This window comes from Chlorocebus sabaeus, chromosome 9 (assembly GCF_047675955.1).
Source record: "Chlorocebus sabaeus isolate Y175 chromosome 9, mChlSab1.0.hap1, whole genome shotgun sequence".
Classification (NCBI taxonomy): domain Eukaryota; kingdom Metazoa; phylum Chordata; class Mammalia; order Primates; family Cercopithecidae; genus Chlorocebus; species Chlorocebus sabaeus.
Window position 1 is genome coordinate 116,309,275 of NC_132912.1, and position 18,428 is coordinate 116,327,702.

At 45.3% G+C, this 18,428-nt stretch overlaps 1 protein-coding gene across 4 annotated transcripts in view; it reads right to left on the bottom strand.

The window, feature by feature from the left end:
- The window catches only part of NRAP (nebulin related anchoring protein), a 76,027-nt gene that overhangs the window by 7,396 nt on the left and 50,203 nt on the right, over positions 1-18,428 (bottom strand). For all 4 annotated transcript variants that reach the window (XM_007964114.3, XM_038009566.2, XM_038009567.2 and 1 more), the window contains 9 exons: positions 18,056-18,169; positions 16,102-16,299; positions 14,331-14,435; positions 12,082-12,180; positions 9,873-9,977; positions 9,457-9,564; positions 8,303-8,614; positions 1,972-2,076; positions 1,100-1,198 (listed from right to left, as the gene is read on the bottom strand). In XM_007964114.3, coding sequence (XP_007962305.3) covers positions 1,100-1,198; positions 1,972-2,076; positions 8,303-8,614; positions 9,457-9,564; positions 9,873-9,977; positions 12,082-12,180; positions 14,331-14,435; positions 16,102-16,299; positions 18,056-18,169 — 1,245 coding nt within the window. The remainder of the gene's footprint in view (positions 1-1,099; positions 1,199-1,971; positions 2,077-8,302; positions 8,615-9,456; positions 9,565-9,872; positions 9,978-12,081; positions 12,181-14,330; positions 14,436-16,101; positions 16,300-18,055; positions 18,170-18,428) is intronic.

Sequence of the window (18,428 nt, forward strand, 5' to 3'; positions counted from 1 at the left end):
GAGGTGGAGGTTGCAGTGAGCCACAATCGTGTCACTGCATCTCAGCCCGGGTGACAGGGCGAGACTCTGTCTCAAAAAAAAAAAAAAAAAAAGATACAGCCTCAATGCCTTTGTTGTTTAACATTAATGGTAATAATTATAATATGCATAGTTAGTAAGTTCTCTTTGTTATAAAACATCTTAATATATGTTCAAGAAATTAGTATTTTCATAGCCCACCTGGATCACAGGAAGGCACAATTTTAAAACTCCAAGATTTATCTGGTTTTTATTTTTAAAGCAGTGATTTAAGAATTACAAACAATTTCAGGAAGTGTTTGAGTCTTACGTATTTTTAAAGGTGAAACTGTAATATTCTGATCAATTCCCAAATTTAACCCAGGCTTTACAAATATGAACCAGTCACTACAGCAGTTGGGCTGTCTGTGAAATGGAGCAGCTCTGTCACTTTGCATGTAGAACTGAATCCCTTAACAATTTCAGGGGAAAAACATTAACCTCCTATTCCTTGACATAAAGACAGGAATGAGGAAATAGGGCTAAATTACACAGAGAGTAAAAGCAGAAAGAAGCTTTAAATACAGCTGTTCCTTTTTTTTTTTTTTTTTTTTTTCCTAACTGGGTTATATTAATCTTTTAATTCCACTGCCATCTATCAACAAGCAACATGTATCTGATCGCGTGTTTGGCAAGGGATCATCACTAATACTTGGCATTATTATCATTGTGATTACAAATCAAACCACGACAAGGAGCACTTATTGAGAACTTACTGTGTTCCATGTACTTGCTAAAAGCTTTCTATGCCTTTATTTAATCCTCATTTAATTCATTTAATCTTGTAAAATGGTTGCTATTATTATCCTCCCCACAACCCCAACCTCCTTTAAATGAAGGAAACAAGGTTAGAAGGGATTCAGTAACTGGCCCAAGAACATCCAGGTAATAGAAAGGTTTGCACGCCCATCTGTTCAGATCATCCAGGTAGTAGAAAGGAAGTGTGCACCCCCATCTGTCCAGAGCCTGTGTTCTTAGACCCGGACCACTGAGCAGCAGTGCTACACTGCATGCCCGGGATGAATGGCAAGAAAGGACCTACCTCATTGCAGTGTATATAGCTGTTCTTGGCATGAACCAGGTCTGGGGAGTCAACCACTGTGGTGAACTTGATACTGTCTGGTTTTTTACGGTACTTGGTCTATAAGAGAAAGACAAAGATTCTCATGAAACACAGTCAAACATCATGCATTTTTCAGGATGCAGTTTCACTCCACCTTCTCAGTACCTAACATGCCAATCATATTGTTGGAAAACAAGCCTCTCTTCTTGGTAGGTACCTAACGATCAAGCGTATAGAAAGATTCAGCTGCCTCTGTGATAAGGAACATTTTACAGGTATTTACTCTCTTGAAGAGAGAGGCCACAAAATACTGTGGCTCCCTACAATAAAGGAATTCAGTAAAGGGCAGTATTCAGCATCAATGTGGCCCTGCTTGGACCCTGTCCAAATACATTCTGTTATTCAGAAACTGAAGAAGGCAGTGTCACCTTCGAGGGAATTCCAGGGCAGGGATCCCCAGGCTGTTAGCCTGGTAAGGAGTTCAGTTAATGTAACTATTCCTGGGCAAATTTTAACACTATCAGAAATCAGAAAACCTCTGAACACTGAGTCAACTCAGTAGATGGGTGGCAAATTCCTCCTCCTCTCAATACAAAGAATGGGCCAGTTTAGATGACAATTGTACGTAATGTATTTATTGAGAACTTTCTAATGCATCATGCCTTCAGTTCCTCAGCAGTGGGAAACCTCATTCTGTCTTGGGATTTGGTTGCACATGGCCCTCCAAAAATACTGGGAGTCCAGTGGCCATGAGGCCCTTTGGGATCTCCACTCCATGAACAGATTCCCTCTTCAAAAGGAAATGCTAGCTTGCCCTTGTCACTTGTGGTGGGGGGACAGGTTGATGGTACCTCGCTGATGAGTTCTCCAGCCTTCTTTGCACTCTCTATCTGTGGGGATCTCAGCGCCAGCCACCCTATGCCCTTCATGCCGACCAGGTCTGACTTGTAGCGCAACTGCAGGGAGAAAATCGTGGGCTTCATTTGGAGAGTGCCTAAGACTACCACAGCATTTCAAGAAGATCCTTGATTTGTAATAGCGTTTGTAATAATGCTTCATCACAACATTTCAACATCTTCACTGGGAGTACATTCTGCATGTCATCAAGTCAAACCGTTTGAATTTGTACATTCTGCCAGGAATTAATTAATGCATCACATACGAGATACAAGAAGGTCCCACCAGTGAACTGGCAGGATTTAAAGCAGAGAGTAACCACCTATGTGGATGATCGCATAAAGAAAGAGCTGAGATATATAGATATATGCTCATATCTAAGCACTAGCTGGGATTACTTTGTTTCATTCTGCCAGTGAGGCCATTACCCGCCTGCCTAAATAGAAACATTCTGCACACTGTTCAGGCTTTGAACTCTGGGTTCAACCTCCTATGACTGGGAGCAAATCACTTTAACCAAAATGTGACTCAGTTTCTCTCTGTGATACTCAAAAGTTCATAACAACCCCTCTGTTCTCATAAAAACACCTGCTAGTACTCAGGGCTAAGAGCCACTCTTTAAGTTAGATTTTTGTTCTTGTGATAATGGTAGTAGAGGGGGAAAGAAGTAAATTATAGCAGGACTTTAAAAAAGGAAACAAACTTATATGCCACCAGCTAATAGTGAGTAAATCATTTTAACCTCCTCATGCCTCAGTTTACCACCTCCTCCTACTGTTACTCATTATGATTTGTTTGTAGTCCAAAAATGGGCTAAGCCTTATTTTCTTTCCTCATTTTAAGAGCTCGGAAGGTTAGGCTACGGCATCGGTCCTGGGAGGAAATAATAAATGGTGCTTTAAGACAGTGGGTCTGATTGGTAACCTTCCCAAATGTTGAATCTCATTACTATTCCTTGATCTGCCCACCATTGCCTACAACGAGACAGTCGCCTGAATGCTTCTCTTCTTCTCTTCTCTTTATGGAAATTAGGCATTTTTTAAAGGTGGAAAAAGCCTCTCTAAGAAAATCTAAAATTTGGATCTAAACGAAGTTGATGGCATTTCTCTAATTTAGACATAAGCTCTGCTGTAACGCAAAATATCACTCCAGAAATCAGCCTCTCGGCCTTTTTAGTTTTCTTTCATTTCAGGATTCACAGCGTTCCTCACAGCTGGCCTCAAAGAGGGTCCGTTTCTGATCTACTGTCTGCTGGTTAATGCCCCTGTGCAAATTCGACTGTGCCTTCCAACTGGTGAAGGGAGACATCACTCAGGCTCAGGAGCAGGTTTCGAAACCCCATGTCAGTAAGATTGCTTTTTATACCACGATCTTTCAGTCTATACCGGCAAAGCTTTTGCCTTGCACTCTGATAAAGAACAGAGAAAATTGGATAAATTTCTAAGTTGGAGAGAATAATCCTACAGGGCCTCTTCACAGCCGGGCCTTGCTCCTTTCATAAACGAGATGAAGTGGGGAGCGCTCTTTCAACTTGCCTTTTGTTGAGCTGAACAGTACGATCCCAGGTAAGTCAGAAAGCAAGATGCAGGTTCCCCAAAGATCTGACTGTGCCTCCAACTCTCTTATAAATGGATTGTCTATTGATATCTCAGCTCCCAGCCCAGCTTTGACTATTCACGCAGATCCTAAAAACAACACACCTGCCCCAGACTTCATGATAAAAGAGGGGGCAAGGGGAGGGGAGTCAAGAAGAATCTGCTACCCAAAGATGGTTTCGAAGAAGGATTATAAGATAATGAGTGATCTTTCAAAGCTGCACAGCTGAATCTGGCTTCCCCGAATGGCAGCCTCACTTTTTTTCCCTCTTACATATTAAGGTCTAGAAGCCTTCTTCTGATTCACACATGGGGTTACCTGGCACCCCCATTTTGGAGCACTGTGTTGCAAATGCTCAAGCTGTAGCTTTTAGTCCCCGAGTTCTAATGCAGAAGGAATGATGTAAACCACCACACCTGGCTAATTTTTTTTATTTTCTACTTTTGTAGAGATGGAGCCTCCTTATGTTGCCCAAGCGGCTCTATAACTCCTGGACTCAAGCAATCTTCCTGTCTCAGCTTCCCAAATGTGGGATTACAGGTGTGAGCCACCATGCCCAGCCTAAGGAACAGTTATTTCCATTCACAGAAACATTTTGGTTGTCAAATGATTGTTCAGACTCTCAGCAGAGCCACCAGCTGCTGTACTGTGGGTAAGCCACACAGTAGTGGTTAAGAGGACAGACACAGAGCACCTGGGTTCAGAATCTAGCCATCTGGGGAAGCCAAAGAGACTGAACCAGGAGTTAAGAGGCAAGAGCTGGAAGCCTCACTGTGCCTTGTCCTAGCTGTACAGTCTTGAGGAAGTCATTTTCCTACCAGCTGTGGCCTTGGGTAAGCTACTTAGATTAATGGTGCCTTATTGCCACATCGTGTAAAGAGAGGAATCATACTGGTACTCACCTAGATACTAAATGAGATAGTTTACACAAAATGCTTATGCCAATGTCTAGCCCAGGGTAAGCATTCCATACATTTTAGTTATTGCTGTTGTTGTTATTTCTGAGGGACCAACTGAGTCCCGAGAGCTTAAGGAGTCTACCTTAGGTCACACAGCTGTAAGCAGAGAGGTTGGGACTGTCTCCGTGACATTTCATGCACGTGCCTTTCCGGACTCCCAGCAGCCTGGTCTGAGACCATGAAGGGAGCAGGCAACAGCAGACTTGAGAAGCACGGAAGAGGTGATGGAATCAGCACCTGCCTATGATGCACCTTGCCTGGACCAGCCATGCATCTCAGGTGAATTTCTGAGTCAAGCAAGACTGGGCTGGGCTGGTCCAAACTGGGCAAGACACGGGAATGAACCACAGCCATGAGGAGCTCAGCATCTCTGGGTCCCGTCTGGCCCTACCCAAAGCTTCCTTTCTGACCTGGGGAGGGCAAGGTCAGGAGAAGCAGTTGAAGGCTGGGGCTGCTCCCTTGAGATAACACCTATTTAGCACTTGTTCCCTTTTCTGCATAATAGACCCACGTGAAACTGGAGTTTTGATAATGGCTGCAATCAAGCTGAAGCCTCAGAACCAGCTGAACATTTTCGGGACTCCTGTTCACAGCTTCTTCGAACCCAGACTCCCTCATTAACCAGTTTGCAGCTTAAAAACAATGTGTACAGCATAATACGGTCATTTAAAATTTAAGCAGTAACATCTTAGCATTTAAAAATGTAATACATACCCTGCCTTTAAAATGTCAGCATAAGATTGTCAACTACAATTTCATGGGAGGGATTCTCCTTTTTAGATTATGCTCTCTCTACTTTCTTTTTTTAGTGTGAAAATGTCCTTTCTTTTCAGAAATAACAGTGATATAAATGGTAGCTTAAGGTAGCGTTTGTTTTTTTTTCCTTCTTCCTCAGTTAGTAAAATAAAATTTGACATTATGTGGATCTCACCATTTAAAAGCCACTTTTCCCATGAATCCCAAAGTCTAAGATCATGGATCAAATCAAACCTCTTTGCTTTTCTTTTACTTTCTTTTGTTCTTTCTTTTTATTTTTTTGAGACAGAGTCTCTGGTTTTCTGTCACACAGGCTGAAGTGCAGTACCACGATCATGGCTCACTGCAACCTCTGCCTCCTGAGCTCAAGTCATCCTCCCACTTCAGCCTCCCAAGTAGCTGGGACTACAGGTGTGCACCACCACACCCAGCTAATTTTTTGTAGTGACAGGGTTTCATCACGTTGCCCCGGCTGGTCTCGAACTTCTGAACTCAAGCAATTCACTTGCCCTGGCCTCCCAAAGTGCTGGAATTACAAGTGTGAGCCACCACACCCAGCCCCTCTTTGCTTTTCTGATGGAGAGATGGAGGCCTAGAAAGGGCAGTGACTGCTCATGGACACACAGTGACAGCTGGACTTCCCACACACATCCTCTGACTTCCAGCTCCACCTCTCATACCTCTCCCAGGTGGCCTCCTTACCTTCCTTGGGGGCCTGTTCTGTCCCAGAAGGCTTCTGTTCTCTCAAGAAATAGGCCATTGACAAGAGGGTCCCTTGTTGGGCACCAGAGAGTCATGCTATGAGCTGTTTTGGGAGCCCTCAGGATTGCTTAGCAAATGGAAGAACTTTGTAAGTGGAACTTGGGCTGGCACTTTAGTGACTAAATCCCCCATGTGGGACCCAGATGAATGCACCCTACTCTACACTCTGCTTGATGGCGAATGACATGATAGTTCAGTTCCAGCAAACTGTGATTAATAATGCAATGATAATTAAATTCATGAAATCATTACTGCAATTAATAATAATTGATTATGTGTTTAGAATACCCCACTATCTACAATTAATCTAGCAGTAGTCATTGCCCTGAAGGCAACCAGAATTGAGGGGCTTAGCGTAAGGAACGTATTCAAACAGCTAATACTTATTCTAGTGCTTCTATGGATCAGGTGTCATGCTAACTGTTTCATATAGATCAGTTCTCCACTGAGAACCAGATTCTCAATGGGGGATAACTTCTCTCGGGGACATTTGTTTGGCAAGATTTAGAGGCATTTGTTGTCACACCGGGGGGTGGGGTGATATGGGTGCCTAGAGGATAAAGACCACGGATGTTACTGAATATCCTGAAATGCACAGGACAGGCCCCTAAAACAAACAGTTAACCTGCAAAAACGTCAAAGGTGCAGACGTTGAGAAACCCCGACACAGATGGCTGGTTATGTTCTAAAATGAGAGCACCTTCTTCCTAGGGATGCTGTGGGCCTAGAGAGAGGATGTGAGGCGCAGTGCCTGCCACACTGCAACGCAGTCCCATTGTCATTATTGTCATGTCCTATGCCATCGTTACCATGTCTGCGGCTTGGAGAAGGCATGAACTTGTCCAAGGTCACCCAGCCAGTAGTGGGGGAGCTATGGTTGGAATCTCAGAAGTCTGACTCCAGAATCTTGCACCATGATGTGGGAGGGGCCAGCGCTCTCTACCAGCCCACCTGGTGCCCCTGCTCAGGGAAGGACCTCCCTGAGGTAGCCTCAGGGTCTATGCCCGTGCTGTGAGTACATGACTCTCTGCTCTGAGCTCCCTCCAAGAGAGCACGATGGTTAAGAATGGGTTCTGGAGCCCACTCTCCCTCGGCACTTCCCACATGACCTCATCCCTAAAACAGGAGTAACAGCTGTCCCCACATCAGACTGCTTTTGCAAGTTTAAAAGCAAAGGCGAGCAGTCAGTGAGAGTCGGCAGTGGTTACAGTCTTACCATATCATCCTTGCTCCGCAGAGCCCAGGCCCTGCTCAGACCCTGTGACTCCATCCCCACTCACTTGGCTTCAAACAGGCCAAGGCTGCTCCTTCACTTCAGCCTCAAACAGGCCAAGGCTGCTCCTACTCAAGTCCTTGGCCTTTGAACTTGCTATTCAGTTTGCCCGGAGTTCCCTATCCCCTTCTATCTTTTCCTTAAGGCTTTTGCTCAAATATCAGCTTTTCAATGAGAGCTACCCTAATGTCCTATTTTAAATGGCACACACATACGCGTGTGCACACACAAACACACACACTCATGCCTCCTGCCCCACTTCCCTGCTCTGTATGTCTCCATAGCATGTATAACCATTGACATATTACATATTTCATGCATTTACCATGGCTTATCTCCCTCTAGCATAACAGGAGTTTCACGGGCACAGGAATTTTTTGACTGTTTTGCTAACTGCTGCACTCTTAGGGCTTAGAATGGTGGCTAGTATACAGAATGTGCTCAGTAAAGGTTTTTTTTTTTCCTGAGATGAAGTCTTGCTCTATCACCCAGGCTGGAGTGCAGTGGCACGATCTCGGCTCACAGCAACCTCTGCCTCCCGGGTTCAAGTGATTCTCCTGCCTCAGCCTCGCAAGTAGCTGGGACTACAGGCTCATGCCACCACGCCTGGCTGATTTTTGTATTTTTAATAGAGATGGGGTTTCACCATGTTGGTCAGGCTAGTCTCGAACTCCTGACCTCATGATCCACCTGGCTCGGCCTCCCGAAGTGTTGGGATTACAGGCATGAGCCACCGTGCCTAGCCCTCAGTAAAGAGTTGTTGAATGAGTCAACAAATGATTCCAACCTAAATGACATAGACCCAGCAAATGGTCGTTTGGGGAAGGCAGACAGGGGCAGGAGAGCCCAAAGGACTAAGGAGGAAGCAGAGATTGACAACAGGTTTGGTGAAAGGAGAAAGGCCGGGGGCTGGTTTGCATTTCACAAGGCCACTCCTACCTCACTCTGCAGGGCATGGGCTTTCTTGGCCCAGGCCATCTTCAGGTCCTCAGGCAGTGCTGTGAACTCATGACACTGTGTCCTGTAGTCGTGGTTGCTGGCCAGAGCCTGGGCCTTCCTGGCGTGGACCAGGTGCACCATGTCCATGGGCAGATGGAACTGGGCTTGGCTGCTGGTCGCCCCCCTCCTGTACTGAAGCTCGCTCTGCAGCTGGCCCATGCGCCGGCAGTGCTGGATTCGGGGGTCGTCACTTACACTCTGGGGCCCTATGAGTTTCCCTCGCTCCTTCACAAAGTCATGTCTGTAGAGAAACTGCAAGAAAGGGCCGGCCGGTCAAATTCTATCTGTGCATTTTCATTGCAGACTCTAGAAAAATCACTTGTTCTTACACTAGGTGATGATTATAAGAAAAACCACAGTGGGGTTGGCCTGAGAGCGTGCCTTCCTCCCTGGGGGATGGACAATTAAAACATCGCTCCATTCTTCCTATCTAATTAAAATCAGATCCTCAGAACCAAAGGAAGGGCTTCACTCCCCTTACATGTCTTATGGCCAAAAGGAATTTATCAAAAAGGGTGAAAGAGAAACTTGTGCTTTATCCATTTGCACTTGGCAAAACATTAAACCCAAAAGACGGGATCCATTTATTTGAAGTCCACATTTTTCTATGATTTGTTTGTGGGAAAGAGAAAGTCACCTTCATGTCCCAAAGCTATGGATGTTATCAACAGAGTGGCTGAAACACAGCCATCAAATCCTAACACCAATGCGTGAAACTACAGAGAGCCAAGAGGGAAATGTGTTCCGGCTGTACTGCAATTTCTATCGAGAGTTCTCGTTCCGAATCTGGGTGGAGTTAGAAGACAGGCAGTTCATGCATTACAAGGGGATCGTAGCATAGACGTTGCAATTAGAAAGAAATCATCATATCCTTCCTGCTAGAGACCTTTGCCTGAATTTAGTTTCTGATTAACAGAGCCTTTCTTTTCCCCCTCAGTCAAAGAATCTCATTCATAACTAATATATTCTGCAGGTGACATCCTGTCTCGCATGGTTATAGATTTGCTTTAATTCAGGAAAATCAGCCATAGACATTGTTTTACACGAAGTTAACAGAAATTAGGCAAGATGGAAGGTCATATCATTCAACTCACATCACTGGCTATATCTCCAGAGGCCCGGGCAGCCTGGAAGGGGAGCGCTTCTATTGTCAGCTTGTAGCCTTGAGCACGAAGATTATGCCAAGACTCTTTGTATTTTGCCTAAAGTGGGAACACATGTAAATCTTTTTTACAAAATTACATGAATCAATGAGCAAAGGCCACCCCTTTCATTTATAGCACGGTGTTTCAGAATCTATTTCTGTTTTGTGCAGCAAATCTCATTAGTACACACCCTGGGTACACTCACGGACTCACATTTGTGAGAAGGTATATTTAACATGGGCATCTAAGCCACACATTTTAAAAAGCTTCTGTGAAGGCCAGAAAGGTCAGTGTTGGGTCACTTTACAGATGCAGTCATATGTGGTTTTGGAGCATGCTTGAACTTAAGCAACAAAACAGCTTACGTCACTCAGGTTGGCTGCATTCGTTTTTGCTCGGATGAACTCGGGCAGACCCAGGGTCATTGTATACTGGTGTCTTGCATCCTCTCCAGCTGCTTTATACAGGCGCTGAGCAAAAATAATAATAATAATAATATTAATAATAATGCAAGAGATAAGTGCTGTGCATTTCTGCAGTGCTAGAAGTCCCTCAATGGCAGTTGAGGAAACACGATAGCAAAAAAACATTCATTGTGTCATGGATACTTCTCCAGTCTTGGGGAAGATGTTTATTTCAATAAAGACAATCTTTCATGAGTCAAGTCGAGTGATATAAAAGGAATATGTAAGGAATGGCAATGTGCTTTGCTGAATAATAGGCCAATGAAAGAAAAATAAATTTAAGAATACTCCCGAGGTTCTTTATATTGTAGACTTTGTCCTTGAGGACACAACATAAAGGTCATACAAAGACCTGGGAAATTTAGGAGAAGGGAGGTGGAAGGGATGTCTCCAAACCCTTGCCTGTACCCTTTACTAAAGCCCCAGGATCCTTTCCACTGGTGAATCACACTAATGCTGCCCTGGATGGCCTCATCTTGTACAAAAACATCCATTCTTGTGATTAAAAATGGGTCTGTGAGCCAGGCATGGTGTCTGATGCCCATAATCTCAGTACTTTGGGTGGCTGAGGCCGGTGGATCACGAAGTCAGGAGTTCAAGACCAGCCTGACCAACATGGTGAAACCTCGTCTCTACTAAAAATACAAAACTTAGGGCCGGGCGCAGTGGCTCACGCCTGTAATCCCAGCACTTTGGGAGGCCGAGGTGGATGGATCACCTGAGTTCGGGAGTTTGAGACCAGCCTGACCAAGATGGAGAAACTCCATCTGTACTAAAATACAAAATTAGCCTGGCGTGGTGGCAGGCATCGGTAATCCCAGCTACTTGGGAGTCTGAGGCAGGAGAATTGCTTGAACCCAAGAGGCAGAGGTTGCAGTGAGCGGAGATCGCACCACTGCACTCCAACCTGGGCGACAGAGCGAGACTCTGTCTCAAACAAACAAACAAACAAAAATTAGCCAGGCATGGTGGCAGGAGCCTGTAATCCCAGCTACTCAGGAGGCTGAGGCAGGAAAATCGCTTGAACCCGGAAGGCAGAGGTTGCAGCAAGCCGAGATACCGCCACTGTACTCCATCCTGGGTGAAAGAACGAAACTCTGTCTCAAAAAAAAAAAAAAAGAAAAAGAAAAAGAGAAAAAGAAATCGGTCTATGGTTGCCGAGTTCGCTAAGGCCAGGAGAGAAGGCATTGTTATCCCACAGCACAAAGCTCATAAAGTAGGCAGAAAAGATTAAAAAGGAATTTAAAAGTGATACTACCAGTCTAAAAGATCATGAATTCCATCCCTTATCCCAAGCTGCCATTTCTAACTTTTCAGTTGGAATAAGTAGGAACTAATAGTGTAAATAACCAAATCTCAGCTGACTTCTAGAAGTTAGAGTCAGAAGGAGAATCTTAAAAACTAAAGATACAGTCAGAAGGAGAATCCTAAAACCTAAAGGTGGTTCAAAATGTAATTCTCTGCCAAGCTCACCTATTTCGAACCTGTAAGAGAGCCACTATGAATAAGTAGAATCAATGAGGCTGGAATGATCATTTTATGGAATGAGATTCCTTCCTTTGCACCTACCCTCTGCTGGATACATGAAAGTGTAAATTGGGTAAATGGTGAGTGAGAAGAGGAGAAGGTAGAGAATTGAGAAGCCTGACAAACATCTTACAATATAACTGTCCTTGGATAACCACAAATCCTCCCACATCGGATTGACAATGTAAAATTGGTTAACCAATATTTGCCTAGACAGAACAAATGAATTATAGACCAGTACTTCTCAGACCTTCATGTGCCAAAGAATCATCTTATGATCCTGTCAAATGACCATTTGGAGTCAGTAGATCTGAGGTTGTGCCTTGCCAGTATGCTCCCAGGCAATGCTAACGTAGCTGGTCTGGGATTGCACTTGGAAAGCGAGACTACAGACGATCCCAGATTCCCAACTGGGCTTTCATTTCCTCTGGAAAATGTTTAGGCTCCATATAATGACATTCTTTTCTTTCCAAACCTCCACATAAACACCCATGCTCTTTCTCACCCCATACACATTCACCTGTGTTTTTAACAATCTAGCAGTTTTTTAAAAGACCATTCCAAAGCCATCGGGACATTTTACCTCATTCGTTATCTGGTTGCTGAACTTCGCATGAAGGAGGTTGGGAGTGTCTGTCACAGCTGTGTACTTGAATGAGTGGGGATGCTGCCGATATTTACTCTGAATTCACACACAAGAGGAGAAGAAGACGACTCCGTAAGGGATAAAAACCAGAAGCAGAACCAGTTCTTTAAGTATTAGCCATAAAGCCTCATTTTGCAAAGGTTGCAAGTCTATCACTCCAGAATCCAGGTTGTCACCTGCCTTTGTGACCGCAAAACTCACTGGGATGAGGAAGCAGAGAGGACGGGATGGACTGAATCAGACCCTTCTAAATGGGAAAGGGAGATTTAGTCCTTTGCCATGAATGTGAGCCTGACTATTTAAATTTGTGGTTTGTTCCAGATCTTTGCTGGACAGAGACCCAGTGCTCCTCCGCCTTGATGGCATACCACAAACTGCAGCTTAAAAATAACAGACATGCCAGGTGTCGTGGCTCATGCCTGTAATCCCAGCACTTTAGGAGGCCAAGGCAGTGGGATCCCCTAAGGTCAGGAGTTCGAGACCATCCTGGCCAACATGGTGAAACCCTGTCTCTACTAAAAAATACAAAAGTTAGCTGGGCATGGTGGTGCACATCTGTAATTCCAGTTACTCGGGAGGCTGAGGCATGAGAATTACTTGAACCTGGGAGGCGGAGGTTTCGGTGGGCTGAGATTGCACCATTGTACTCCAGCCTGGGTGACAGAGTGAGACTGTCTCTAAATAAATAAATAAATAAATAAATAAACAAACTAAAACATAAATAAAAATAAATACAATTTAAAAATAGGTGTGCCTACACCCCACCCTGAGAGACTGGGATTCAGTAAATTAGTCAGTGGGGCCCAGGTCTCCACATTTCTTAAGGTTTTTAAGGTTCTGATGCACCATGAGGTACAGAGACCACTTGCTTTAGAGATTTCACTGGAAAAGCAAAGCATGAGGTTAAATCTAAACGTCCCTAGTAGGCAAAACATAAACTTATCTGAGCACTCAGGCTGACTGCCGAACACCTTTTACTTCCAGTACCATCCATTAAACCCCTCTTGTCCCTGCATCTACCATGAATAAAAGTCCCGTCACCCTCCCGGGGGTGAGCAAGATTCCCCAGGAAATCAGAAAGCTTAGAATTCTAAGACTTCTGTATTTTTAACAAGAAATTATCACCATTTCAAGCTTATAGTAACCATTTCATATATAGCTGCCAGAAAAGCACAGTGCTTAGATTAGTGCTAATCCTCACAAAAATTAAAAGAGAGGGGTCTGAGTATACCCATTAGACTAATTAAGAAGTGGAGGCTCAGAGAGGGGTAGGTCACTGGCTTGAGGTCACACAGCAAATCAGTGCTGGCCTGGAATGTCAATCTCTCTCTGTTGGTCTTCAAAGCCTGCTTTGTTTGCACTGTACCACAGGGCCACTCTTCAAACGGACACAGGGAAAGAATCTCTCATGGGCCAGTGAATAATCCTTATATGTTAATAGAGGAACCGACTCCATATCCTCAAAGCTGTCTTAAACGGCATGCGGTCTGAAGGGAGAACCCAGTAAGAAAAAAAAAAAAAAAAAAAGGCCAGCCCAGGGGTTGGGCAGTGAGTCACTGCTGCTAAAAGTTTAACATCCATCTGGCTTTAGTGGTAAGAAACAAACTGATTGGCTGGGCGCAGTGGCTTACGCCTGTAATCCCAAAACTTTGGGAGGCCACAATGGGCGGATCACTTGAGGTCAGGAGTTCGAGACCAGCCTGGCTAACATGGTGAAACCCCATCTCTACTAAAAATAAAAAAATTAGCCAGGCATGGTGGCACTCACCTGTAATCTCAGCTACCCAGGAGGCTAAGGCAGGAGAATCGCTTGAACCCAGGAGATGGAGGTTGCAGTGAGCTGAGATCATGCCACTGTACTCCAGCCTGGGTGACAGAGCGAGACTCCATCTCAAAGAAAGAAAGAGAGAGAGAGAGAGAGAGAGAGAGAGAAGGAAGGAAGGAAGGAAGGAAGGAAGGAAGGAAGGAAGGAAGGAAGGAAGGAAGGAAGGAAGGAAGAAGGAAGGGAGGAAGGAAGGAAGGAAGGAAGGAAGGAAGGAAGGAAGGAAGGAAGAAAGGAAGGAAGGAAGGAAGGAAGGAAGGAAACAAAGGAAGAAGGAAAGAACGGAAGGAAAGAAAGAAACTAACTGATTGTCCCCTGCTGTGGAAATATGCCCTGGACACTCAACATCAGCATCCACAGTTACCTCGCTGATGAGTTCCGATGCTTTCTTTCTCCCTTCAATCTCTAACGTGCCTGGAATGACACAGGCAACACCTCGCATAAAGTTCAGGTCCGACCGGTACAAATTCTAGAAGGAGTAATAAATACAAAGAATCAGAAAAGCCAAGCTCTCAGAACAAGGAAGCAAAACAAAACCAGAGGTCTCAGGACACAGCATCTGACAGCGTCATAATTAGAACTCAAGGTTGAACCCGTCCCTCCGGATATATTAAACTCAGCCAACACACAAACGCTTCTTGGTAAATGCTCACTAGGGGGGAAGCAATGTAGGTCAGAAGAAAATAATTCTGCTGTCACTTGTCTCAGTGTAGCCGTTCCAGGGAAGCAAGACAGATTTTTATTTTAATGTGGGCTATCAAAAAATAAACACTGAAGCGGATTGTGGTTAGAAAGTCAGTTGTCTTGGGGCAAATGTGGAAATAGTCTAACAGGTCTTCTAAAACAAAATCCAGCAGCAGCGGATGGCATTAATTAATCATGGGTTAAGAAAGAACTAATAAATAAATCCAAAAGAATCTGGCAAAGGCCTGCCTGAGTTCCTGTGGGTGGGGGCCAGTGTGTGTACCTGAGTGATTTGGGCTGACAGTTTAAAGAGTCCCCAAATTCACTCCCCTTCAGCCAGTGAGGTGCCCCCTGGGCGTGCTGCCTTCCAATCGCTATCACAACCAGAGGCTGGGCAAGCCAGGGCTCCGCTCAAGTGACAAACGGGCCCACGAGATAAGCGTGGCAGCTCCCTCGTTCCTACAGCTGCTCTCAGTTTCCTGACAGTTTATGTCATTCAGTAAATGCTGTACACAGGCGTAAAATCCAAACAGACGACAGACACCCAGATCTGAGTGCCGCTCAGATCGCAGGCACTGCCAAACCAGGAAAGAGATTTTGTGCGGAGTTTTCCTTTCCTAAGCAGGCTCCTTACCTGCAAATTTCATAGCATGGAAACCTAGCAAACTGGGGAATAAGTAGAGAACAGGATGTGGATGCCGGTTGGGAAGAACATTCTGGCTCTCCTTGGGAGTGAGGAAGTCTCCAGTGCCTCCTGACCCTCCTGGGCCTGTCTGCTTCAGAAATTGGGCATCAGGAGTGAGAAATGCATGTCAGAGGAGTACAAACACTCCTCAAAAGAACCCAGGGAGGGTCTCCAGGGCCCTGATTTCCCTCTCCTCTCCCTGAAGTGCATCAGTCCTGACAGGTTCTGAGTAGCCTCTCCCAACAGATCTTAGCCCTCCTCAGAAGGTGGGTGGCACAGGAATGCATGAAGCACCAAGAGGAATCCTTCCTGCAACTTGAGGCCAGAGGCAATATCATTGGCAAATCTTAAACATGCACAGCCATGAACCTGGAGGGCATCTTTGTCATTCGAACCTCAAGTTCAAATCCCAGCACTCCCTTTCTCACTATAGCTGTGTGATCTTGGGCAAGATATTTAACTTCTCTGCATTTCACTGTAATTTCTCTGTAAAATAAGGATAAACTAATGATATGGGCTGACTGTGAGATAATCCATAAAACAATGCTTAGAGTGCAGCAAAAAATAATAAATGGTGGTTATGATTAGATTTGCGTAACTGTGCTTAAGGGCCGTGCAGGAACTCTCAGACTGGGTTTCAAAATAAGACTTGGGTTTAGGATTTCTCATTTCTAGAGATTTCACTGAGCCAACAGGAGCTTGGAGGTCACTGCCTTGAGGGCCTGAGAGAAGAAGGGCCCCCGAGAAAGAGGCCAGGTCTCCTTACCTCGCTCTGCAATTTGTGAGCTTTCTTGGCACAGCTCAGCCTCAGGTCTTCTGCCAAGGAAGTGTACTGGGGCAGTGGATGTTTGTAGTCCTGGTCGCTGGCCAGGGTCTGAGCCTTCTTGGCATGCACCAGGGCAGCCATGTCCAACGGCAGATGGAACTGCGCCTTTGAGTGTTCAAAGCCTTTCTTGTAATTCACCTAGAGGGGTAGACAGAGCAACAGCGGCTATTTCAAAGCCACTATTTGCAATGGGACCAACAGGGAGGGCAAGTGCAATGCAATTGTCCGGAGGTAAGCCCAGGGGAAGCTCTTGGCAGGGGCAGTGCTCCTTTCTTGCAGAGACTGGCCTAATAAGCAGGACTTGTCTCTAGGCCCTGACACTTACTACCCCCAGCTCCTGGAGGTCATTGATCTGGATGAAGACAGCCCACGGTTCCCTCATTTGGGGAACATACAAAAGTTCAAGTAACAGTAAATAATGTCAGTGATTCCCTTGCTCAAATTTTAGATCTTTCTATTTTTCAGAGGCAAGAAGATGCATCGCTCCCCGTCCACCATATTTTTTCCCATTATCCACTCAAGTTCAGGCATGAGGGATTCTCCTCTCACACTAGCTAAGGAAGAGCTTCTTCAAAGCATTCAGTGATTTTCCTCATCAATGTGGGAGCCAGGAACAGTGGGGAGATGCTTGGAGAGTCAGTCCTCAGGGATAGGCATTCCCAAAAACCCAACACACATTCTGGGAGAGGGAGGGGAAGACCCATTCCAAACCATAGGTTCCACTATAGTCCTTGGAGGAGCTGTGTTTAAAGGTCTGGGAAACTCACTCTGGAAATAATCAGACGCAGAATCACCATCTCTTCCTCATCCTCCTTTGTCCTTCCATTGTCTTTCATTGCACTGGCCACCCCTCCCTGACCTCCTATCCCCACTTCCATTCATTCTGTCCTCACCCCTAGCATAATGCCAAGGGCAATTCATATCCAACCTCATATTCTTAGGTCAGCAACTCAGGATGGAAAGGAAAAACAAAGTTATGAATGGGGAAACTGAGGCAGAATACAAAATGGCAGAGAACATGTGAAGTTGTGGAAAGACCATGAGAAGTAGAGCTGGCTCCACGGCTTGGCTCTGCCCCTATCTAGCTGACCTTGGACAAGAGACTGAATCACTCAGAGTTTCTACTCCCCTATGAGAAAATAAGGAAGAATAACAAGATGGAGTTCCTAGAGATAGTCTGACAGTTAACTGATGAGACACTGTATATAAAAGCACTTAGCCCTCTGTAACATGCTGGATACAGATTTCATCACCAATGTTAGCCAACTCACATATGTGCAAGGAGACAGTGCCTACCACACATTTGCCAGTCTCCAGAGGGTCATAACCAACAACGACAGGGTAATTGCAAACTCAGACGCCTAGAGGGGACAGGCAGGTAGCATAAAGGAGTAAAGCAGGAAGTGAAGAGGAGGGTGGCTGCCTGGCCTACTGCACAGATCCCTTCTAAATGGAGCTGTTGGTCAGGAAGCCACTTCAACCAACTGTAGCCTTAAGGAATCCAGGTCCAGCTTCTGGCCAGAGGCCTAACACTTTTATATAAAATTTTCCATTTTTTAAAATTTGCAATTAATCCACTCTGCAGACCAAATGAAACACCCCTGGAGGCCAAACCCAGCCCAGGGTCAAATCCAGATGAGTGGCCAGTGACCACTGGTCAAAATCATAGAATGCCCAGCCCAGAAGGGAACTAAGGGGTCAACCAGTCCAGCACCTCATTTTTATAGAGGAAGAAGCTGTAGCCTGGAGGGACAAGTGATCTAACAATGTCACATAGCAAGTTAGTAACAGAACCAATACCCACATCCAGAAGGACAAATGAGGTTAGGTTGCTGTGCAGTGAGCATTGCCAGGTGGGGGGCCCACAGCCGCTGATGCCTCTCCCCCCACTTACATCACTCTGCAGTGAGGTCGCATACACTGAATGTGCAAGGCTGATATCATCTTCCAAGCTCCGGGAACCAAGCATCTGTCCTTTCATTTTCTCAAATGCCTCTTTGTATTTGTACTAAAGGGAAAGAGAGCGGGAGAGAGGAACAGCTCAGGGATAAGGGACACAGAATGGAAGAGGTGGGCATTGGGTGAAATGTTTTGTTCTTTTGACAGTAACTGGGTGAGTTAAAAGAAAATGCGCTGGAGTCGTCAAAAGGGCTATTCTTTCATATGCAAGACTCCCAATGACCAAAGGGCTGGCTGTGAAATGGCAGGATGCATTAGCACGTGGGCGGCCCCACGCTGGAGGAAGGTGGGTGCATTGTTAGCCATCT